General features: G+C 40.7%; 1 protein-coding gene across 1 annotated transcript in view; it reads right to left on the reverse strand.

Moving 5' to 3' along the window:
* Positions 1–1,990: 1,990 nt before the first annotated feature.
* Positions 1,991–22,739, reverse strand: part of SCARB2 (scavenger receptor class B member 2) — a 44,252-nt gene continuing 23,503 nt past the window's right edge. The window contains exons 3-12 of the mRNA XM_045532858.1: positions 22,180–22,327; positions 20,913–21,101; positions 20,034–20,125; positions 16,635–16,754; positions 14,072–14,241; positions 10,779–10,897; positions 9,101–9,174; positions 7,571–7,622; positions 4,012–4,170; positions 1,991–2,290 (exon numbers count right to left, since the gene is read on the reverse strand). Of these exons, the coding sequence (XP_045388814.1) occupies positions 2,252–2,290; positions 4,012–4,170; positions 7,571–7,622; positions 9,101–9,174; positions 10,779–10,897; positions 14,072–14,241; positions 16,635–16,754; positions 20,034–20,125; positions 20,913–21,101; positions 22,180–22,327 (1,162 nt within the window). The 3' untranslated portion in view covers positions 1,991–2,251. The remainder of the gene's footprint in view (positions 2,291–4,011; positions 4,171–7,570; positions 7,623–9,100; positions 9,175–10,778; positions 10,898–14,071; positions 14,242–16,634; positions 16,755–20,033; positions 20,126–20,912; positions 21,102–22,179; positions 22,328–22,739) is intronic.

A 22,739-nucleotide genomic window follows, 5' to 3' on the forward strand; every position in this document is an offset into this window, starting at 1 on the left:
CCATTTACGGTATTTAAAATTTCCTCCTCACAGATGATTATATGCTGATAATAACACTGAACAAATAAGCATGCACAGGCTTGTCAGTTTTATTAGTGTGGATAAGTACATGCATAAATAATATATGCCAATTATCTAAACATTGATAAGTTCAAAAAATCTAGGTATTTAGCATTATTGAAGACCAAATATTTTTTATTTAGTTTTTCACATTTTAGTGAATTAGAGTATCTAAAGGTTCTATCTTGATTTATAGAAAAGTTGAGAGTCTAATGATGAAGGAAACAGATCACATATTGCTTTAGTGTAGAGGGAAGAAAAATTTGGGCTCATAAATTAAAGCAATTTATTACCCCAAACAGGGATGAGAAACTATGTAAGTTAAATCTATGATTTTTTGCCTTCATTTGCTTACATTGGAATCCAGTTTTAAAGAAAAAAATCCCTTAGAATGATTCTGTTGTTAAGAAATTCTATAAGCACTTTGCCAGATAACTGTATAGGCTTCTCAATTAAAAATGAATGGTGAACTTTGAGAATCAAAGAAAATGCATTTAAGTATGCTGGAATTCTGAATGCTGTGACATATGATGGTCCCTAAATCCTCTGACTTAGGATACACTGAAACCAGGAAGTCTTTTGAAGAGGGTGGCTCTGCTTCTGGTCCCAAGGGACCTTTCTTTAAAGTACTTTCTGTACAGTATCTTTTTTTTTTTTTTTTTTTTTGAGACAGAGTCTCACTTTGTTGCCCGGGCTAGAGTGAGCACCGTGGCATCAGCCTAGCTCACAGCAACCTCAGACTCCTGGGCTTAAGTGATCCTACTGCCTCAGCCTCCCGAGTAGCTGGGACTACAGGCATGAGCCACCATGCCCGGCTAATTTTTTTGTATATATATTTTTAGTTGGCCAGATAATTTCTTTCTATTTTTAGTAGAGACGGGGTCTCACTCTTGCTCAGGCTGGTCTCGAACTCCTGACCTCGAGCGATCCACCCGCCTCGGCCTCCCAGAGCTAGGATTACAGGCGTGAGCCACCGCGCCCGGCCTGTACAGTATCTTAAACATCTGTCATTCTGTCAGCAAAATGATTGTCACAGGACATAGAGAGCACAAGTTTCTCTATTCAGTGAGTGAGAGTGAGCCACAAAAGACTGGAAGGAACTGAATCTAAGGAAAGAACTTATAGAAACAATTTCAATGTTACCAAAAAGACTGCCCCAGAAGAAATGTCTCTTTAGTCTCATCAGACTTCCTGAAACGTATGTGTAACTTAGCCTTAGATGGATGGATGTCCTATATTCGTAGTTTTATCAACGGTCACTCAATAGTGTTATTAATTAATCCAGTATCACATTTGGCAGGAGTGACTGGGGAAAGAAATCAGTTACTGATTATATTCTTCCAGAAGCATCTTTCCACATCAAGATCATTTTCACTACAAAATAATAGTTAACTATCCACAAGTGTCATAACTAGCACTTAGTTCTACTCTACGTGAAACACCTGTACTTATCCTCACCAGCATTATTTACGCATTCTCTTGGTTCACAAAAGGACAAGTTAAAAATCCTTAGGAGCTTATTACTATTAATTCATTGGTATCCCCCTGCCCACCCCTCCCCCACTCGATTCCTACCCAGTACAAAAGCAGTTGGAAGACCAAGTTATTTTCCTGGAGGAATTAAGAACTGAATATTAGCATAAAATGCAATGTGTAATGTTTTAGAAGAAGAAATTAGATGCATTTGAATGATGTATCAGATGAGGCTACCATTTTACCCTGGGTTCCGAACTCTTACTTACTTTTCTGCTTTGGGACTGAAGTGGAGGAATACAATAAAATGGTATATATGGATTATGAGCACAAAGTTTGGTGAATGAAGCATAGTGAATAAAGTTAGACCAAGTAGCATTAACACGTGATGCGGAGACATTGTCTCCATGACAGTGGTCACAAAATGCTGGCTACCGGCACCCAACAACAAAAAAAGTTACTATACAAGGGTTTATTAAATACTTGCCAGACACGTGAAAAGACAATTTCAGAGACCACATGATTTAACAGAGCATAATGGCCAGCCATGTCAGCCTGTCCTTTAACCTCTGGCCAGAATGCCCTCGTCACTTGCCAGCACTGTGCCTGTCCCCTCCTTCCCCCGGGCAGCGAGCCTGTGAGGATGCAGAGGGCCTCCCCACGCCCTGGTCCGGGTCAGGACAGCTCCCGCAGTTCCTTTACCAAGCTCAGGCGACGGTTAGGTTCGTATGAGGGGTGCTCTTTCATCTGCTGTTCCCTGGGACACAGAAGAGAGAAGACGGGGACGTTAAGTGTTCATGTCAGAAACTTCTCCAATGTGCGAAGAGTTAGGGTGAGGCGTGTGGAGGAGGGTGGAAGGAAGAGACTGATAGGAAGATGGTTCATCCCACAACCCTCTTTGGCCTGATTCTTCTTTTCTTTAAGAGTCACGCTTAACCTTCTGCAGCAGGCCTTCTCTGACCACTCCCACCCCCAGTACCGGAGCAGTACCCTTCTCTGCGTTGACCTGGCCTGGAACACATACTGCACACTATTGAATTTGCCTCCTTCCTGGTTTGAAACCTACTAGGAAACAGTGTCTCAGATGGAACAGGTGCTCAATAATTGCTTGCTTGTTGAACACATGAAGATGGTTAATCGTAGGAGCAGTAATTAACATTTCCATGGGGCTTCATTTGTGCTTAAGAAAATCTCAGTGACTGTACAAAGTCAGACTGAAAGATCCACAGACAAAAATGGCAAAATGGTCAGGTGCAGCGGCTCACTCCTGTAATGCTAGCACTCTGGGAGGCCAAGACGGGAGGATCGCTTGAGCTCAGGAGTTTGAGGCCAGCCTGAGCAAGAATGAGACCCCATCTCTACAAAAAATGGAAAAACTTGGCAGGGCATGATATAAACGTGATGTAGTCCCAGCTACCTGGGAGGCTGAGGTAGGAGGATCGCTTGAACCCGGGAGTTTGAAGTTGCAGTCAGTTATGATGATGCCACGGCACTCTAGCCATGGCAACAGAGTGAGACTCTGTCTTAAAAAAAAAAAAAAAGGCAAAATACTTTGCCTCATGGCCAATTCAGGCTAGTGACTGGCACGGGTTAAGAGAAATAAGGGAAGATGTGGAAGGTAGGGACATCCAAGCTGATTTTATTCAGATGGTTTCAACCTATTTATTGCCTACTTCACATTTGCCTCAGACACTTAACTGAGGTGACCAGGAGAAAGAAAATGCCTTTGTTGCAAAAAGAGAAGTTTACTGAGAATTTAAGAAGGGCTCCAACAGAAAACACTCACTGGAGGTATTTAGACTCCTGGCTGGGCTGCGTCACTTAAGGAGGCCAACCCAACTCCTTGTCCCATCCCTCCAGGAAAGTAACCACTCCCATGTTCCAATCATTTATTATGCAATGGTGCCTCAATCATAGGTATCTTCTGATTCATTGCAAGCAGGTCTCTGGCTGCCTTGCCCTATAATCTTGGAGCTGTTTTATCATATTTAATAAAAACTAATGTTTGGTGAGCTCTTACTATACACTAACACTGGGCCTTTATGTTTACTACATCAGCTAATCCTCACAAAAAACTCAGAAGGGAGGCTCTTACTATCCCATTTAGAGACGGGGCACAGTTTCTAGGGTCATGATCTGGGATTTGAACCCAGGCAGTCTGACACCAAAGCCCAGGTGCTTAACTGTTACATATTCTTCCTTTTCTTTCAGGTTATTGTTGTTTAAGATATAAAATTAACTCCCAGGGGATACAACCAGGGATTCCATTCCCTAAATAGTTGATACAATTCTATCAGGCTGCCTTCTTTGACATGGTCCAGTAGTAATATTAACCTAGCCACAAAATCACTATGCCCAGCCGAAAACCCCAGAATCCACCCTAATGAGCCAGCTGGCTGCCCTTCAATGAAGCACAGTTGAGGAATTCCTCAGGTAAAGTTACCCAGGAAGGGAGAAGTTCCTTCAGCCAGTACTCACCTCATCCATGGCTCCCTGACCCTTGCATGCAAGCCAGGTGAAGACCAAACCAAAGAGCACGCCCAGTGCCATGATGATGTAGGGTATGTTGGTGATAATCAAAGTAGTGTTGATCACGGACTTCAGTCGACTTGCAGTGTCTTTATCAATGAGAACACTCTGGAAGGGCAAGAAAATAGTATTCCCTTTATGACTACATATCCAGAATGTACCCATTTTTGCTGTATCTTCCTTTCAAATCATTGACACATTAACTGCCATGTGACTTGTATTTAACTCATGCTAGTTTTGAGCCTGGGGCCTCGTGAAGCATATGTAACTCATGCCTCTCTTCACCTTGGAAGCTGAGGGAACTATTTTTCAAGCTGCATATAACTCTCACACAGAAAACAATAAAAAATAAATCTTTCACTAAATTAGAAAGGCTCATTTTGTTTTTCAAAGTTTTTATTCTATTTTTGTAATAAAATACCATGGCCCCAAGGAAAAAAATTTTTTTTTCTAATGTGGCAGTCAATGTGTTAAACCCAGTTTGGGTATGTCTTTCTGTTAGCAAACCAGATATACTAAAAATCCATTTATAAATTAGACTAACCAGAGGAGCATTTATTCATTAATATCTTCTCTCTTCTGAGGACATTTTTTTACACTTAAAATAGTTTGGAAAAAGAAGAGAAAAAGTATTCAGAAATACTGAGATAATCTTCTGTTTTATATCAGACAGTTCCAACTCATCCCTCAAAATCCAGCTTAGCATCACTTCCTTCCAGAAGTTTTGTCTGGCCACGTCAGGCCTGGTTAAAGGATCCTTCTCTATGCCGTCTCACTCTCTAGCCCCATCACTGTCCCTGCACTCTGCATTGTCACTGCCTGTTTATCTCCCAATGTCACCTCCACACTGGGTATAGCACCTAGCACACAGTAGTTGCTCATTTAATGTTAGCTGATTAAGTGCATGAACACTCCACAAATGGTATGTGGAAAGTATAATTTCTCTCTTGGTTATATCTATAGTAATCAAGACTAAGGTCTCCACAGAAAGTGTTCAGGAAGTTGTGGGGCTAACCAGAATTCCAGAGACTGTTGATAGCTAAGGAAACGTACTAGTATAACACTTTCTGTATGCAGAGCGGAGGTATTATCACCCAATGTAATGGGTAAGGTATCTGAAGAGCTTAATTCCATAAAAATTATAAGCAATAATTCTGGCTTAATTTAGGTTTAATTTATATTAGGCTGAGTCAGAGGATTGGGTTCTAGGACATTCTTCCAATAAATGGCCAAGGGCCCTCATGGTCAGAGTTTCTTCCTCAGTATAAAGGCAGTGGGCCAGTAGTCTCCAGTCACTTCCAGTTGTAGTAGTTTATTTTTCTAGAGAAGAGAAAAAATTAAACTCTTTCTAGGAAGCAGCAAAAGCATAAGGTTTCACTCCATGTTTCTGGGCCCAATCTACTCTTTTTTTCTTTTTTTTGAGACAGAGTCTCACTCTGTTCCCTGGGCTAGAGTGCTGTGGCATCAGCCTAGCTCACAGCAACCCCAAACTCCTGGGTTCAAGCGATCCTCCTGCCTCAGCCTCCTCAGCAGCTAGGACTACAGGCATGCGCCACCATGCCCAGCTAATTTTTTCTCTATATATTTTTAATTGTCCAGCTAATTTCTTTCTATTTTTTTAGTAGAGACAGGGTCTTGCTCTTGCTCAGGCTGGTCTTGAACTCCTGAGCTCAAACAATCCTCCTGCCTCGGCCTCCCAATCTACTCTTTAACAAAAAAGCAAAGCAAAAGTTGGAGGTTGAGGGGACTTCAAATATGCCACTTCTATGAACATACACTGGTGAAAATGGCCCTTTTGCGTTTTCCAAGTCTTACTTTCATGCCTCTCCTCACGAACAGTAACAATGATGATCTAGGAGCAATCTCAAATAGGTCCTATAAATTGGTAAATACTTCCTGAATTTTTCCTATGAATCTATAAAAGCCTCATCTTAGAACTGTAATCAGAAGCCCTTCAAAAGTTTATCAGTGTGGCTACCACTATAATGCTAAATGAAGGAAAAAAGACATAAAAGTATCTATGGTATGATTTAACTATGTAATAAAGATCAGAAAATACCAGGAGAAAACATCTGAAGATGTCCACCATACCTGTTTCTGAGAGGCTTATCAGTGATTTAATTTTTAAATAGATTTTTAAAAAATTTCCAAGAGTCCTATAAATAGCATGTTTTACAAAATGTAAACCATTAAATTGCTTTTTAAGTTATTGTTACAACACATTGAATAAAATAAAATAAATTAGAAACAGTATGTAAGGCTGGTGTAGATTTTGTGAATAGTGTAATGGAAGAAATGGCTTGAAAAAAGCGGTAAAAATGTTTTCTGTCTCTTTAAAACATCCCCCACTCCTTTTGCAGAACTAGGACCTGCATCCCCTCTTCAGGCCAGTGGTCAGGAGGGCAGGGGAATGTCTTTTGTTCTTTGTGCCACAGGAGATGGCTCAAGGGAATTGTCTGGGCGGAGGTCAGGAGATCATTTTAGCTGAAGATGGGATGAATCCAGGCAAAGGTCACAAGATCACCTTAGCCGAAAATGAGATTAATCCGGTAGGAGGTCACAAGATTGTTTTAACTGAAGATAGAATGAATCCAAGCAGAGGTCATGAGATTGTCTTAGCCAAAGATGGGATTGATCAGAACTTTTAAAACCTCTGTACTTCTGCTCAGAAGCAGGACACTGGTACTTTGAGATGGGAGCCAGAACCTCCTCTTTGCCGGCAAATTAACAACCTTCTCTTTCCTTCTCCTCAAACCACTTGTCCTCGTTCTTCTGATGCGGCCTTGGGGACAAGTGCTGAACTTTCGGTAACAATAGTGATTTTAATTTATCCTTTTCTTAATCTCTGTTACTAAATTTACAAAAGCAAGTATTTTTAGGGAACAGAGGAACATAATAAAAACTTTTTAAAAAACTGCTGCTGTTAATAACACAAGTCTGCCAATGGAGAATTTACTAAAGGAGAAAAACCTTTTTTTAGTTTTTTTTTTTTTTTTTTTTTGCATTTTTCCCCCTCAAAACTGGGTGGAAGAGGGGGGAAATTGAGGCTACAGAACAACAGTTAATGTGATATGTGACTTAGAAAAGAATTTATCACAGGTGTCTTAAACTGGCAGGATTTCAAAGAAGGAGACAAAGAAAAGTTTAACTGGACATCTATCTTGGTGTTAGCTGTCTACCCTGCTTCAGTAGTGTCTGACAATGCTTCATTTTACCTTATGTTTTGTTTCTTACATTAGCAGCCCCCCAGAAGGGAGTTTTGCCCAAATAATGTTCTCAAGAAGGAAAATTTCTGTCATGTTTCCAAATCAACTCTCAGATACAGGCAGGTTTGCAGGTTCATATAAACATTTAAAAGAAATTTTGAGGACAAATGGGTGTAAAAAAATCATCTTTCCCTCATTTTTCATATCTCAAATTACACATAGCTGCAATAGTAGACATCATAATGGAGGTGTGCCAAGTTGAACAGCTAAAAACATACCTACGGCTCTCTCTCAGGACTTACCTCATTAAGATACATCACTGGGAAAACCATAGTTCTAATGTCTCCCGTCTCACTGCAAAAACAAAGGATGTGATTATCTTATAGACATCCTCATGATGGCACACTTGCCTGGAGAGACAAGTTTATACGAAAATTACAGAACACTTATTTCATTAAATTACCTAGAATTTACTGCTTTCTTAGTTATCTTTGCAAACACATATAAATCAGAAGTTAGATTCCAGTCTGTCAGTCTAGCAATTCCAAGCGCTGCATGTTTATGTGGTGTTTTTATCAAAATACAAGATACTGAAAGCAGATTCATCAGAATGATTACTGTTGTCCCTAGAATCATCACAGAGAAGATCCCACCTGGCAGAACAATGGCGCCACTCCCCGGAGCGCTTTGTAAATAGGCCACTGAAGTATCATCTTTGCAACAAGAGCCAACTGAGTGCTCACCACGTGCCAGCTCTGTGCTGGGTGTTTTGGAGACATTATCTCATTCAATTCTTACAGCAGTCACGTGCAGTGGGTATTACTGTCCCGGGTTTACAGATGAGAAAATTATGGCTCGAAGAGGCTAGTTAATCTGCCCAGGATCGCCACAAGTAAGTGGTGGGGCCAGGATTGTAATTCCGTTTTGATTCTAGGGTTCTAGCTCTTAACTACTGAATTATACGGCCTCAGAAACACAAACACGGGTGACAAAACGCACTCTTACAAACTACATTTGCTTCTTAAAGATCCATGACATGTGGCATTAAATCTGACAGATTCAATGGGGGAAACAAACCAAGTTTTCTAGATAGATATAAAATATTATATGTGTAGTTTTGCATCCTGTTCTTTCATTCACCATTGTATCATAAGCATTTTCTCCTATTTAAAAAATTCCATTGAAAAGTTTGAGCAGGAGATTACACTTCAAAGTCCTAACTAAGTAGTAGTTTATAGATGGAGTTTCGGGAGGAAAGGCTGGACCCAAGAGACTGTTCTAACTGTCCAAATGAGAGGTGTGGCTGGCCCCAGGTGGGGGCAGCAGGATGGGAACCAGAGTCACAGTGGGTGAGGGAACAGCACAGTGGAGAGGATAAAAGCTGACTCTGAGGCCACACAGCCTTACTAGCTGTGTAAGTTCCAGCAAGTTACTTAAACTCTCTGTGCCTCTGTTTCCTCATCTGTAAAATGGGGATAATATAAGGTTATAAGTGAACGTATATAGAGTGCTTAGATAGGTGGGGAATCCTGTGGCCTTGGGGCCACATGTGGCCTTCTGGATCTTTGATCTTTGACTGAGGGGCCACACTTGGGGATCTGGAGGGCCACATGTAGCCTTGAGGCCACAGATTCCCCACCCTAGTAACAGTTTGATTAAATAAACCATAAATTCCGAGACCAAGGCACCCATGGAAATGTTGATCAGGTCCTATCCCTGGAGGGACAGGGATGAGCAGAATCAGGAGGGGTCTGTACTCCCAACGTCAATCCCATCAGAAGGGCAATGTAGCAAAATCATTCTCTGCCTCTGTAGAAAGAAGCAAAACTTACACAAAGTCATCTAATTTTTTGACATAAATGTTGATTTGGAACCTCTTGGCTGCTTTTAGGATCATTCCAGTCAACTGCAAACCAGAAAAGTGAAAAGAAAACATTAGGATTTATTAAACTGCAAACATTTTTTCAATACACCATTTTTTTTTTTGAGGTAAAAAACTGCATTCATTTTATTTTGTTTATTTTTTTTTTTTTTCATTACTTTTGTTGCTAATGAAAGTGAGCCCAGGAGGGGTGAGGCAGAAGAGCTTCCTCTCAAATACAGCATTTCTTTTTTCAAAAAAATTAATTAATCAATTTTTTAATTTCAGAATATTATGGGGGTACAAATGTTTTGGTTACATAAATTGCTTTTGTACCGTTTGAGTCAAAGTTATAAAAGTGTGCCCATCCCCCAGATAGTGTGCATTGTACCCGTTAGGAACACAGCACCATTTCTGTGTACTTCTGATGCACAGGGTGGCCATTACCACGTTTGACAGACACAGTGGGACAAGGGAAAACTGATTCCCACAATAGAATAAGAACTATTGACTGCATTAGGTGTCTGGTAGACCAGGGCCTCTCAAACTTTAATACGGATGTGAGTCCTTGGGAGTCCTGTTAAAATGCAGACTCTGATTCGGTAGGTCTGGGGTGGCCTGAAACCAGGCATTTCTAATAAGCTCCCAGGTGCCGCCATTTTGAATAGTGGACTAGAAGGACTCCAGTGGGAGGGGGACTCGACAGGTGGCCCTCAGGTCTGGACAACCCAGATGGTTGCCCAGAGGGCTGGATGGTGGTCACTGCCAGAGAGTGGCGCCCCACTCAGGTTATAGGACTGTGATCATCCCTTGGTGACAAGCACTGCTAACAGTTTGGCTGATGAAAGGGAACTGATCGATCGATGGCTAAGAGAGAAAAGGGAGAAAACCAAACCTGATCTTATTCACCAAAGGTACAAATGCAGTGCATATAGCAAAGAGTGAAGGGCCCATAAAATTCTGTGCCAAAAGAATGTTCTTGCTTTTCTTTATAGCGTTCAAAGTCTCAAAAATGAAGATATCCGACTGTTCATTTAGTTTCTACATTGAGAGGCTCTCACATTGTGAAATAATATTCACATCCTTTTAGCATGGTTCTCAGTTTTCTCCTCTATGAATACAAGATTAAAGTGTATGTATAACTGATACTTTTTAAATTAACAATATAATAAACTCTCAAAAGTACCTGCAGAAAGAGGTTTGCCAAAAGTGACAGAAGCTAATATACACATTTAAATTTCAACCAAAATATTTCTGGTAGCGAGTAAGCAAAGAGACATCTTCAACCTAACTGATCTGTGCCCCAATGAGAGAAATGTATATATGTTCGGGTCTAAAATTAGCTAATAGAAGATTGCCCAGGTTACATGGGTCCAATGTCGGTTGTTTCCAATGACTGAATTTTCGCTCTTGCTTTTTGGTTAAAGCAGGTTTGCTGGTATTTCTATCATATCCACAGAATCCAGCCTTGAAATTACAGAGGTGCCTGAACCGGCACTGAACTGAGTTTCCCCCACTTTTACATATATGAAAGGAAGATACTATGTTTTTCAAAAATGCTCAGGACTAAACTAGTGAACACTGTATCAACGGAATAAAACACATGCTCTTTTTTTTTTTTTTTTTACCAGGAATCAGTGTGTACTCACGGGATTAATGTCCACAAATGTCTCGTGATCTTCCTTATTTGGATGCATGCCTTCTATGGCAGAAACAAACCTCTCATCTGCTTGGTAAAAGTGCGGGAAAGACATAATAATGGGTGCACCTGCATTTTAAGGAAAACAGAAATGAATGATGCTGTTCTTAAAATCTAAGATGGATATAAAGTTCCTGATCACAAACCTGCTTCCTAAAGGGGAAAAAAAAAAAGCTGTCTTAAGCAAAGTTGGGGGAAGAGGGCAAGCTAAAATAGCACTCTATGCCTCCTAGTTCAGGATTTATACTTCATTTTCTGACATCTTATTGGTCCCACATTATTCTATTATTCTACGTTGTGTGTTGAAGTCCTGTCTAAATTATTTATTCTTTAACAAACATTTACTAAACCTATAAAGTGTAAGTGCTTTATATACATTATTACAATGAATGAATGTTCCCAGGAACCCTCCGAAGTTAGAACTGTCATCCTCATTTTGTAGCTGAAGAAACTAAGGTTGACAGAAGTTACGAAATTTACCCAGGGACATCTAGCCATCAGGTTACGAAGGCAGAATTCTAACTGAATTAGGGATATCTCATCTCAAAGCACTCGTTTCAACTACAATTCTCTACCAACAAATGGACCATCTGTTTTTTTGTTTGTTTGTTTGTTTTACCAAAGATGGACCTCATTGTTCTCCTGAATATGTTTACGTAGAATTTTTTAAGAGTTTGCCTGGTTGTGCTATATGCCCAGCCTCTAACCATGTCATTGAAGATTCTGATTTTTTTTCTTTCCTATTCATTTTAAGAACCAAATAGGGAAACAAGTTATGAAAGGAAAACTTGATCTGGTTATTGAAAAGAAGACAGGAACCCAATAATTGCTGCCAGGGAAATATATTTTTGGAGAAAGGAGCTTATTAATAAGTCATTTAAATTTGCTTATTTATCTACCAGCCGTGGTCCAGGTACACGTCATCTCTCACATGCACAAGTTCTTTGCTCCTTACTGCTAACGGTGCCACAAAACCAAAAGTTCCTTCTCTGTGACCTACAGCACCCTTTAAAACGTATTTTTAAAACTCTATTGAGGCCGGGCACAGTGGCTCACGCCTGTAATCCTAGCACTCTGGGAGGATCGCTTGAGGTCAGGAGTTCGAGACCAGCCTGAGCAAGAGCAAGACCCGTCTCTACTAAAAAATAGAAAGAAATGATTTGGACAGCTAAAAATATATATAGAAAAAATTAGCCGGGCATGGTGGCGCATGCCTGTAGTCCCAGCTACTCAGGAGGCTGAGGCAGGAGGATTGCTTGAGCCCAGGAGTTTGAGGTTGCTGTGAGCTAGGCTGATGCCACGGCACTCTAACCTGGGCAGCACAGTGAGACTCTGTCTCAAAAAAAAAAAAAAAAAGTCTATTGAGGGCTTAATAAGGGCCAGACACTGCCCTGACTCTTTTACATACATTCTCTCTAACCCTCACACATAACCTTCCAAGAACTTATAATCACCCCCGTTTTACGGATGAGAAAAGTGATGTCTGAAACCATTCTTTATCAACATGGCCAGTTTGCCAGCAAACAGAATAGGACTCAAACCCAGAACTGCCTGACTCTGCTGAGTGAACATTCGCTCATCCACTCTCCAAAATGTTCCCCTGGAGAATTCAAAACACTTAAGGATAATCCTGGAGAATTTAACTTTTCAGGCCAAATTTGGGAATACGTAACAGGCAAGAGGAAAAGGATTGCAGCAAGAGGTTTGACGTTACAAAGTAGAATCTTATTGTTGATTCTCGCATCAGCTTCTTGAGGAAGCAGAATATTAACAAACCAGCAAGAAAAAGACATCTATATTTGGGCCTTGAGCCAGATGCACAACGGGCTGCGAGGACAGGGACACTTAAAGGGCCATTTACCCAGTAAAGCAACAGGAGAGATCAAAACCTGGAACCTGACCCCATTCACCCTTGGTCTTTATTTCCAGGCAAGGGGTACCTGTTCCCATGTACGGTGGTCCCCAGATACCTCGCCACCATCTTTATGGAGATCGCCCGGAGTGCTTGTTAAAAGTGTAGATTCTGGGGCCTAGTATGTTCAGCGTGGGGCCCCGGGACATATATTTTTAATAACTCTCCAGATAATTCTGATGTAAGGCCAGGTGTGTGGGCCACTGCCCTGTCAGACAAGGATAGGGAGGTTTACTGCTCACCTCAGACTTATCCCAAAAGGAGATTTTAAAACCAATTAGACATGAGAACAAAAGTTAGTAAATTATTTTATTGAAGAGGAAAGGATACCTTTATTCAGGAGAGAGGGGTTACAAACAGGGATATCTCTCAAGAGAAACTTCAAAGAGGAATGACAGCCCAAGAAGGGAATCACAGTACAAATGTGAGAAGACCCTAAGTTCTAGCAGAGATTTGCTCAGAGATAAGGGTTTTGTTAAAATCATGTCCCCTCTCTGAGCCCTAATTTCCACAATTATGAAAAGAGGCCACTGAATGTCTCGTAAGGCCACTGTGAGTAATTCAGTAACACGTCACTGTTAAAACTAGTCTTCAAGATGAAGAAAATGCTTTTGTCAGTGGTACCACTGATAATTCTGCCTCACTCATGGAAAGAAGCAGAGTAGTTTAGACATTAAGAAACACTGGGAAATTTGTGGTCAGGGCTTAAAACTAACTGTTTCAAAATCATTGAGAATCTTTGCCAAGATGGGGACTTTCTTAAAAACTAAGTTGTCCACTTTCCGCATTGTTTTGAACATGAAATCAGTTAATGCTTTACATGCATTAGCTACATGTAAATATGCAAAGCACTTAGAACAGTGACTGGCACATATTAAGGGCTCAGTAAACATGAGCTGTTATTACACTATTAAGATTTTTAAATTATTGCACAGAAAAAAAACCAAACATGGCATTCTAGAAATAAGAAGGATCACAGAAAAGCCAATAATTATTTTTTTTAACCATTCAATAATCATATTATAAAACATTATTCTTTTTTTTCCTTTTTTTTTTTTTAGAGATGGGGTCTTGCTATGCTGTCCAGACTGAGTGCAATGGCTATCCACAGGTGCACTCATAGCACCTGGAACTCCTGGGCTCAAGTGATCCTCCTGCCTCAGTCAGAAGTATCTGGGAACAGGCATATACCACTGTACCCAGCTCAGAAACATTATTCTTGAAACATCAGAATCATTCTTTCTGTTGGGCTGACAACATATTCTTTATTGTAACTCCAGTCCTTCTTCATTCTAGACAACCATAGTCATGTCCCCTCTCTGAGTTCTTACCATTCTTGCAGATGCTGACATTCAAAACTCCTGAGCCCAGGCAGTTTCCTTCAGGTATGCAGAAGCCAGCATTGTCTGAGGTGTTGGCTAATATTTCTGCAGGTACTTTATATCGAAAGGCAGGCAGTCCGTGTACACTCTCAAAGTCACTGAAAGTTATATACACTGACCTGTCGGGATGTAAGAATAAAAAGTCAATAAAAAGTCAATGTGGTGTGTTCACAATGTCAGGTTCATTAAAAAAAAAAAAAAAAAAGGTCAGTGTGGGCTCCAGTAAGTTAGCATATTTGACACATATTTGATCAGAACACATATTTTGATATCCACTTCCCCAAATAAAAATAATCAGTTTCCATATTTTGCCCAGTCATTTATTTCAACGGAGTTCAAAGTAATTGTGCCTTGAGTCCTTACTGAGTTTCAAACATGGTCCCATATGATACGACCCCTCACATTTGCAGAGCACGTGACTAACAGACAAAGCACTGCCACGCTGTCGTCACTGATCCTTCATTTGAAAGCTGACAGGATACCTTTCTGGGCTTCACTTTTTCATCTCTGAACCAGAGGTGTTGATACATCTCTCAAAAGTTTGTGAATAACATGGGAGTTGCCTTCCACTGCATGTCCCACCCCTACAGCATTTTTTAATGAAATATTTTAGGCAAACAGAAAGATTAAAAAAAAAAAAACTATGACAAGTACACTTGTACTCACCACTTAGATAGATAAAAAATATATTAAGGATACAACTGAAGCTCTCTATATAATGCTCTTAATTAATTCCATTCCTTCTCGGCCTCCCCTGAGGAAAGACTATCCTGAATTTGGAGTTTATCATTTCCATGCACGTCTGTATTCTTTTACACATGTGCATATTCGTCAACAATATGTGGCACTGTTTGCTATTATTAAATGTTGTTTCAACAGTATACCATATCGCCTTTCTGTAATTTGCATCTTCATTCAATATTATATTTTTAAGATTTATTATATTAATGTACCTGGCTGTTTCCTTTATTTTCAATCCTATATGACACTCCATCATATAGGGCATTTTCTACCAAAATTTATTTACATTCTCCTTTTCATAGGTATTTAGATTGCTTCCAATTTTTCACTATGACAATGTTGCAGTGAACATTTCTGCATACATGTCTCCCTTGCACGTATACACAAGAGTTCTCCAACCCAGTAACCTACCTAGGAGAGAACTGCAGAATTATGAAGTCTGCATGTCTTTGGGTTTATCAAATACTACCAAATGGCTCTCCAAAGTGGTTATACCAGATCAGAATGTGTTTCCTCTGTGCCAAATCTTTTAAAAATTTCCTGCAGCCCTTCTCGGTTCCCACGTTTCACTCATTGCACTCAAATCCATTTTCTCTTCCTTCAAATATCGCCAGATATTTGCACATATCTACTGAGCAGGGCAGTAGGCTAGAAGGTGACTATGATATTCCATCTGATGGACGGATAGGGTCTAAACCATGGCCCAGCAGCAGGGAGAGAGGGTTGGGGGTGAATTCAAATGCTATTTCTGAGGACAGATTGAGAGGACTTGGTGACTGAATGAGGGTAAGAGAGGAGGGCCACTGACAGTGTCGCCAATGACTCTGGCACAGTTGACCGGGTAAGTGGGGCAGTTTTGTGAGACACGAGACACTGGAGGAACAGCAACGTGAAGTGTGAGCGTAATGGATCAACAGCGTCCAATGCTGCTAGGTCACCTCTGCCTGTGAGGAGAAGTTTCCCAGAAAGCCTGCGGGGTGGGAGGGAGAGGAGAGGGGGGCTGCATGAGGCGGCCACTCTTCCGAGCAGTTTGAGGGCACAGGGTGGGAGCAGAGCAGTGGCACGATGGGAGATGGGAGCCAGGGTGGAGGGGAGGATGCCTCCTTCACACAGAGGAGACGGCGCCATGTTCACCTGCAGAGACAGGGAAGGCAGGAAGGCAGGAGGGGAAGGGAGATCACAGGGCCAGGGAGAGTAGACGAGATCAGTGGGAAGGTTAAAACTAAGCAAATACCTATAGACTCTGAAATATGGACGACAGCGCCATTTATTTATCTTCTGTGTAGAGAGTACCTGTTGAGTGCAAGAAGACTGCAAGAAGACTAGGTCAATTCATGCTTGACAGAGTACATCCCAATAGCTAAGAGCCAGCGCTTCATATTGTTTACTGTGTGATAGGCCCTACGCTAAGCATGTTACTGACTGTAACTCATTTGTCCTCCTAACAACACCTGAGGTAGGTAACTATTTCTAACTTTGTTTTACAAATCAGGAAAGTGAGGCACCCAGTGGTTAAATATCTTGCCCAAGGTCACACAGATGTAAGTGGTGGAACCAAGATCCAAACCAACACAGTCAGGCTCTGGAGTCCGTGCTGTGAACCACAACACAACACTGTGTCTCCACATGCCACCTGCATTCATCACCGATACAGCATAACTATCCACGCACAATCAGGGCATTGCATATGTTCCCTCCCCTTTCGGTGGTCCTGCAGTCAAAGACCTTATTTTTTTTAAAAAAAAAAACAACCTATTTTTAAAGCTCTTACCTGCAAAAATCAGATGGGAAGACATACAGGACTTCATCTTTGGTTATTAACGGGTGAAAAGAATCTCCGTCCGTTCCATTAATCATATTGCACTTCTCTGTTGTCCACCAGTCAAGTGACCTGTAATTGATAAGCACACGAAAGAGGAAAGATGATCAGATTCGATTTTAGGTCCTCTTAAATGGTCAGGACTTTTCAGGATTTCAGTGCAGCTGGCTACCCACACTGTCTTATTCATACACAGACACAAGAGTGTTAGGGACGAGATCAAGGGAGAAAAAAGTAGGCCCCTGGCCCCAGATTCATTTTCACAGAAGCAGTAGCCAAAAGCCCCTCTTTCCTTCATACAAAAAAACCGTATCCTACATAGAGGTTCAGAAATGCTGACTTACTTAAAGCAGTGATCCAATTTTGCATTAATAATAGCCTTGTTCACGGCCAGTCCACAGACCAGCGAACTCTGCATAGATTAGTCTGGCTCTGTAATATTCATGGCAGACCATGAACTCAGTCTGTCCTCTGAATAATTCTCTCTTCCAAAAATAGGCCGGGCGCGGTGGCTCACGCCTGTAATCCTAGCACTCTGGGAGGCTGAGGCAGCGGATTGTTTGAGCTCAGGAGTTCGAGACCAGCCTGAGCAAGAGCGAGACCCCGTCTCTACTAAAAATAGAAAAGAAATTATACAGACAGCTAAAAACACATATATATAGAGAGAAAAAATTAGCAGGGCATGGTGGTGGTGCATGCCTGTAGTCCCAGCTGCTCGGGAGGCTGAGGCAGGAGGATCACTCGAGCCCAGGAGTTTGAGGTTGCTGTGAGCTAGGCTGACGCCACGGCACTCACTCTAGCCCGGGCAACAGAGTGAGACTCTGTCTCAAAAAAAATAAATAAATAAAAATAATGGAGGACTTTTCTTGGAATACAAGAAAGCTCAATCATGAAGTAACTTTGTGCTCATGAAAAAGTCGAGATAGCAGGTTTCTTAAAATTAATTTTTAAAATAATGGTATATGCAATGGACTGAATGTTTATGACTCCCCCCCACCCCCCGGCCCAAACTCATACATTGAAATCCTGACTCCCAAGTTGATGGTGTTAGGAGGAGGGGCCTTTGGGAGGTGATTAGGTCATGAGGACAGAGCCCTGATGAATGAGACTAGCTCCCTTACAAGAGGACCCAGAGACCCCCTCACCCCTTCCACCATGTGAAGTTATAGTGAGAAGATGTTATAGATGTGAGAAAACAGGCCCTCCCCAGACACCGAATCTGCCAGTTCCTTGATCTTAGACTCCCCAGCCTCCAGAACTGTCGGAAATAAATGTCTATGTTTTTACAAGCCACTCAGTCTACGGTAATTTGTTATAGTAGTCTGAAGGGACTAAAATGGTACAAAATGCAAAAGGAAGGGAAGGACAGGCAATAGATAGTAATTCTCCCAACTTCTGGCCAAGATGGCACTCTAAGTTCATGAGCTCTTCCAAGTACAAACACAAAATAGAACACAAAAAGAGAACATCTAGAAGGTCTATACTATACTCAAACACAAATATCTCCCTAGACAATAAAAAGATGATAAATGCAAAGTGGTGAGAAGGCCTAAAGCCACTGCCCTGCAGATCTGGAAACAAGGAGAAAGAACCGGAAGTTCAGCTTCTCAAGTTAAGAATTAAAAGTGGTCCACCAAGGGCTTGGAATCAGGGTCTAAGGGGCAGAGATTCCCTCCCTGCTCATCAAGTGAGGCCAAACAAAGCAGCTTCCAGCTGCCGTATGGATTTAAATGTGTGCAAAGCTTAGGGGCTGGGTGGAGGGGGAGCGGAGTAAGACCCGGACATAGCCTCAAACCAGAACCTGAGCCAAGCTGACTGCTGATTTTCCCAACATAACTGTGGGGAGGAGGTTCCCCTGTGTATACTGGTTCTGGACTGGGGGCTCCAGAGTGGGCTACGCAGAGGCAATTGCAAAACTGTTACACAGGGAGAGGTAAGAGGATAGACAGATAGGTAGGTAGGTAGTAGGTAAATACACACACACACACACACACACACACACACACACACACACACATACACACACGAGATAGATAACAGACTAACTTCCCAACCTTTCAGATCCTTTCGGGGATCTTGTATACTTGAGGGTCTGTGTGTGTGTAAATATATGTTTATGTACACGTGTGCTTTTTAAAACTTAAATAAACTCTAAATAGTTTCCGATTCATAGGAAAGTTGTAAACACAGTGCAAGTTCCCCTATATTCTGCATCCAGTTTCTCCCATTATTAGCATCTTACGTTACTATAGTACATGTGTTATGACTAATGAAGTACTATTGACACATTATTATTACCTAAAGCCCACACTTTATCCAGATTGCCTTAGTTTTTCCCTAATATCTTTTTTCTGTTCCAGAATCCATCCAGAATACTACATGACATTTAGTTCTCATATTTCTTTGGGTTTCTGCAATAGTTTATCACACTCTCCTAGTATTGATGACCTTGACAATTTTGAGGAGTACTCAAACCAGGTATTTTGTAAAATATTTTGTAAAAATTTGAAGCTGGGCAAACTCATCACAATCCCAGAGCCCACCCCAATCTAATATTTTCTTCCTGAGGTTAACTTTGTCTTTTATCAACTTCCCAACCATCCATTTTATTCGTTTTGGATTTATTTGGTCATCTTTGGAGAAAAATATACCAATAACCCACAAACATGAATTAAATTAAAAAGAGAACCTCTCCCCTCGTTCCCCAAAACAAATGATGGTTTGAAAAGTATTTGTGCTATAGCTACTACACATCACTCAATGACTACTTAGGAGGAGTGAGACTTTCCACTGGCTATGTAATTCATGCTTGGCCGTGATAAATCTACAAATCACTAATATTTCATTTGTAACGTGTATTATCCCTATCTTGATTTGTAAAATAATAATTATAAGAATATTTATAGATTTATACATTTTTCATCTAAAAAGTGAATGCTTTTATTCACAAAAAATTTTGCTTAATTATTATTATTATTTTTTTGGAGACAGAGTCTTGCTCTGTCACCCCTGCTAGAGTGCAGTGGTGTCATCATAGCTCACTGCAACCTCAAACTCCTGGGCTCAAGTGATCCTCCTTCCTCAGTCTCCTGTGTAGCTGGGACTACAAGTGTGTGCTACCATGCCAGGCTGATTTTTCTATTTTTGTTAGAGATAGGGTCTCACTCTTGTTCAGGCTGGTCTCAAACTCATGAGCTCAAGCAATCCTCCCACCTCGGCCTCCCAGAAGTGCTAGGATTACAGGCGTGAGCCACTGCTCCTGGCCTAAAATTTTTTCAAACAATGCAAAAGTTGAAATCAATTGAAATGAAAATTGAAAAATAATCACACTGATAAATCAATTAGACTTACGTCTTTCCATTCCATTCCACAATCTTTGTAAAGTTAAGGTAATTGTCTTCCCCAGTTAGAAAAACATAGTCTCCATCATTCGTCCCATTTTTCTGAAAATAAGTAAATATGATTTACTTTTAAAGCAACTGTGATAGTTAATTTGAGGCTACAGTGCCCCGTTGTTTGGTCAAACACTGTGAAGGCAGTCTACAGCTGTGATTAATACCTACAATCAGTTAACTTTAAGTAAAGGACATTACCCTCTATAATGTGAGTGGGTGGCTTCCATCTAATCAGTTCAAAGCCTTAAAAACAGAAAATGAGATTTCCTGGGACCAGAAGGGCTTTGAGGGAACCTTTGTATCTCTCGGTAGATGAAAGTAAGACTCTTGAACAGGCAGAGCCAAAAAAAATAACTACAAATTTAAAGTTGGGCAAACTCATCACAATCCCAGAGCCCACCCCAATCTAATATTTTCTTATTGAAGTTAACTTTGTCTTTTACCAACTTCCCAACCATCCATTTTACTTGTTTATTTTCCCCCAAAAAAGGCTTTCTGATTTTTCACATACTCTACACAGGGTCCCCAACCTATGGTGAGTTGTAGAATTATTTCATTATATATTACAATGTAATAATAATAGAAATAAAGTGCATAATAAATGTAATGCACTTGAATCATCCCGAAACCATCTCCCTCCTCCCCGGTCCGTGGAAAAATTGTCTTCCATGAAAATGGTCCCTGGTGCCAAAAAGGTTGGGGATCGCACAAGACATCTAGCCTTCAGGTCATTTTGGTCTATAAGAAACCAGAAGCTAAGATGAAATCTGGCTTGGGGTGCCCTGTCCCCACTGTCAGCGGAACCAAGAGGCGCTGAAAAGAAAAATCAATTTACCCCATAGAACAGGCCAAAATAAGGAGAGATCTCAGGTCTGAAAGGATGGAGGAGGGACAAGATCACATCTTTGTAGCCCCAGAGCAATTCGTCAACTGTGTGAGTCACGAAGAGCTTCTGTTCGTAGGTTTTCAATACGGCCTCGATGATCTCCCTAAGGAAGTGGGCCTGGAACCATTCCATGGCGGTCTGAGGAGCAGAGGCAAGTTAAGACAGCAGCATCCCCTCCCAAACACCCCTACCCCATGCTCTCTCCCCTCAACAAAGGGGGCTAGAAACTTAGAAAGTAAATGTTGAGATTAAACAGCCGAAAAATCAGTCAGTGAGCTCCTCTCTGGCTGCATATGGAAGAATATGACTCTTCAGTTACTGTCCTTTCTCTGTGTTACATTTCATAAGTGTGACCTTGGCATCCCCATTTGCAGGATCTGAGTTATCCAGACACCATAGAAGCGTGTCTTGTAAATACACTGCATTTGTAAATACATTGGCCAAAGCGCTTGTAAATACATTGGCATCTTTGGCCACAAGGTGGTGCACCTTCCTCCTGCGCTGAGCCCTCACTATAAACCCTACACCACTGGGCAGCAGGGCAGGACCAGATTTGGGATCGAATATTCTCTAGGTCCTAGGTCCACCATGTCCAGCTACATATGGAGCAGAGTTAGGGTGGGAGCCTCAGAAGGGCTTGGTGTAAGTGAATAAGAAACTGTCCTGGGTCTCAGTATAGCATCGGTGTAGAATAGGTGTTACCGTTAGGTGGAATTGCCATTATAAACAGAGCCCAGTGCAATCACAGTAGGCTATAATTAACAGCCCAGACTGTTGGTTTCTATTTGAAAAGGGGAGGAGTCAATTTACATATTTTGAGAATATAAAATCCAACCAAGATAGAAATCTGAACTAAGAAATGTTCAGCAATGTACTTTACAAGGGGCAAATAAATATTTTTTTAAATTACTAGCTACCAAAAAATCCTAAGGGCCTATTTATTTGCACAAGTGCTAATCCTAAACACACAGGAAGAAACTGTGCAAACAAATCCTAAAATTTGCATTTTGTCATCATTTGGAAAGACCTTGTTTGATAGACCTTAGAAAAAAGTCTGAGATGAACTTTAAAGAAAAGAAGGGGAAAAATCTACTTTTCTTTTTGTATATGTATATTTTCAGCATAACTTAATAGATATTAAATGTAAAACCATAATAGCATTAACTGTTTCCTTTTTTCTACAATCCACAATAATGATACTAAAATGACTACTCACCAATACAGGAATATTTAATGTTCTAATTAAGTCAATTTTAGGGTCTCCAACAGATTGGTTTCGTTCAAAAACATAGGCCTTGTTGCTAACAGCAGATATTGTTGTTCCATTATCTCCAAATTGAATATTTGCTTTGTTTCTGAGTTCCCTAAAAGAAAAAAAAAAAGGATTTTATTTGAAAATAGACACCACTTTAGTAAGCAATACTTTTCCTTTCTTTCAGAATCAAAATTACATTTTCAATATAACATTCTCCATATAACATTATATACAGGGAGACTGCAGATACTAAGCCCTTAAAGACGGCAGATTAAAGCTGTAATGATGGAAGGAAATAAGGCCTAGGATAGAGTCTTCTCAAAAAACTGTTGTTTTCATTCTTTCCACCTATGATTGAGGAAATACAACCGCCAAGGGGCACCTTGACCAAGGAATCAAAGTCAATAAACTCTCTTCCTGGGTTAAGGTTTGGTCCTGAAATATTTTCAAAATTTTCAGTTCAGTTTATAGATTGTTTGAATTTCAATTTATTTACTAATTTCATTTTATTTCTAACTTGA

This window comes from Lemur catta, chromosome 19 (assembly GCF_020740605.2).
Source record: "Lemur catta isolate mLemCat1 chromosome 19, mLemCat1.pri, whole genome shotgun sequence".
In the NCBI taxonomy this organism is placed as follows: Eukaryota; Metazoa; Chordata; class Mammalia; order Primates; family Lemuridae; genus Lemur; species Lemur catta.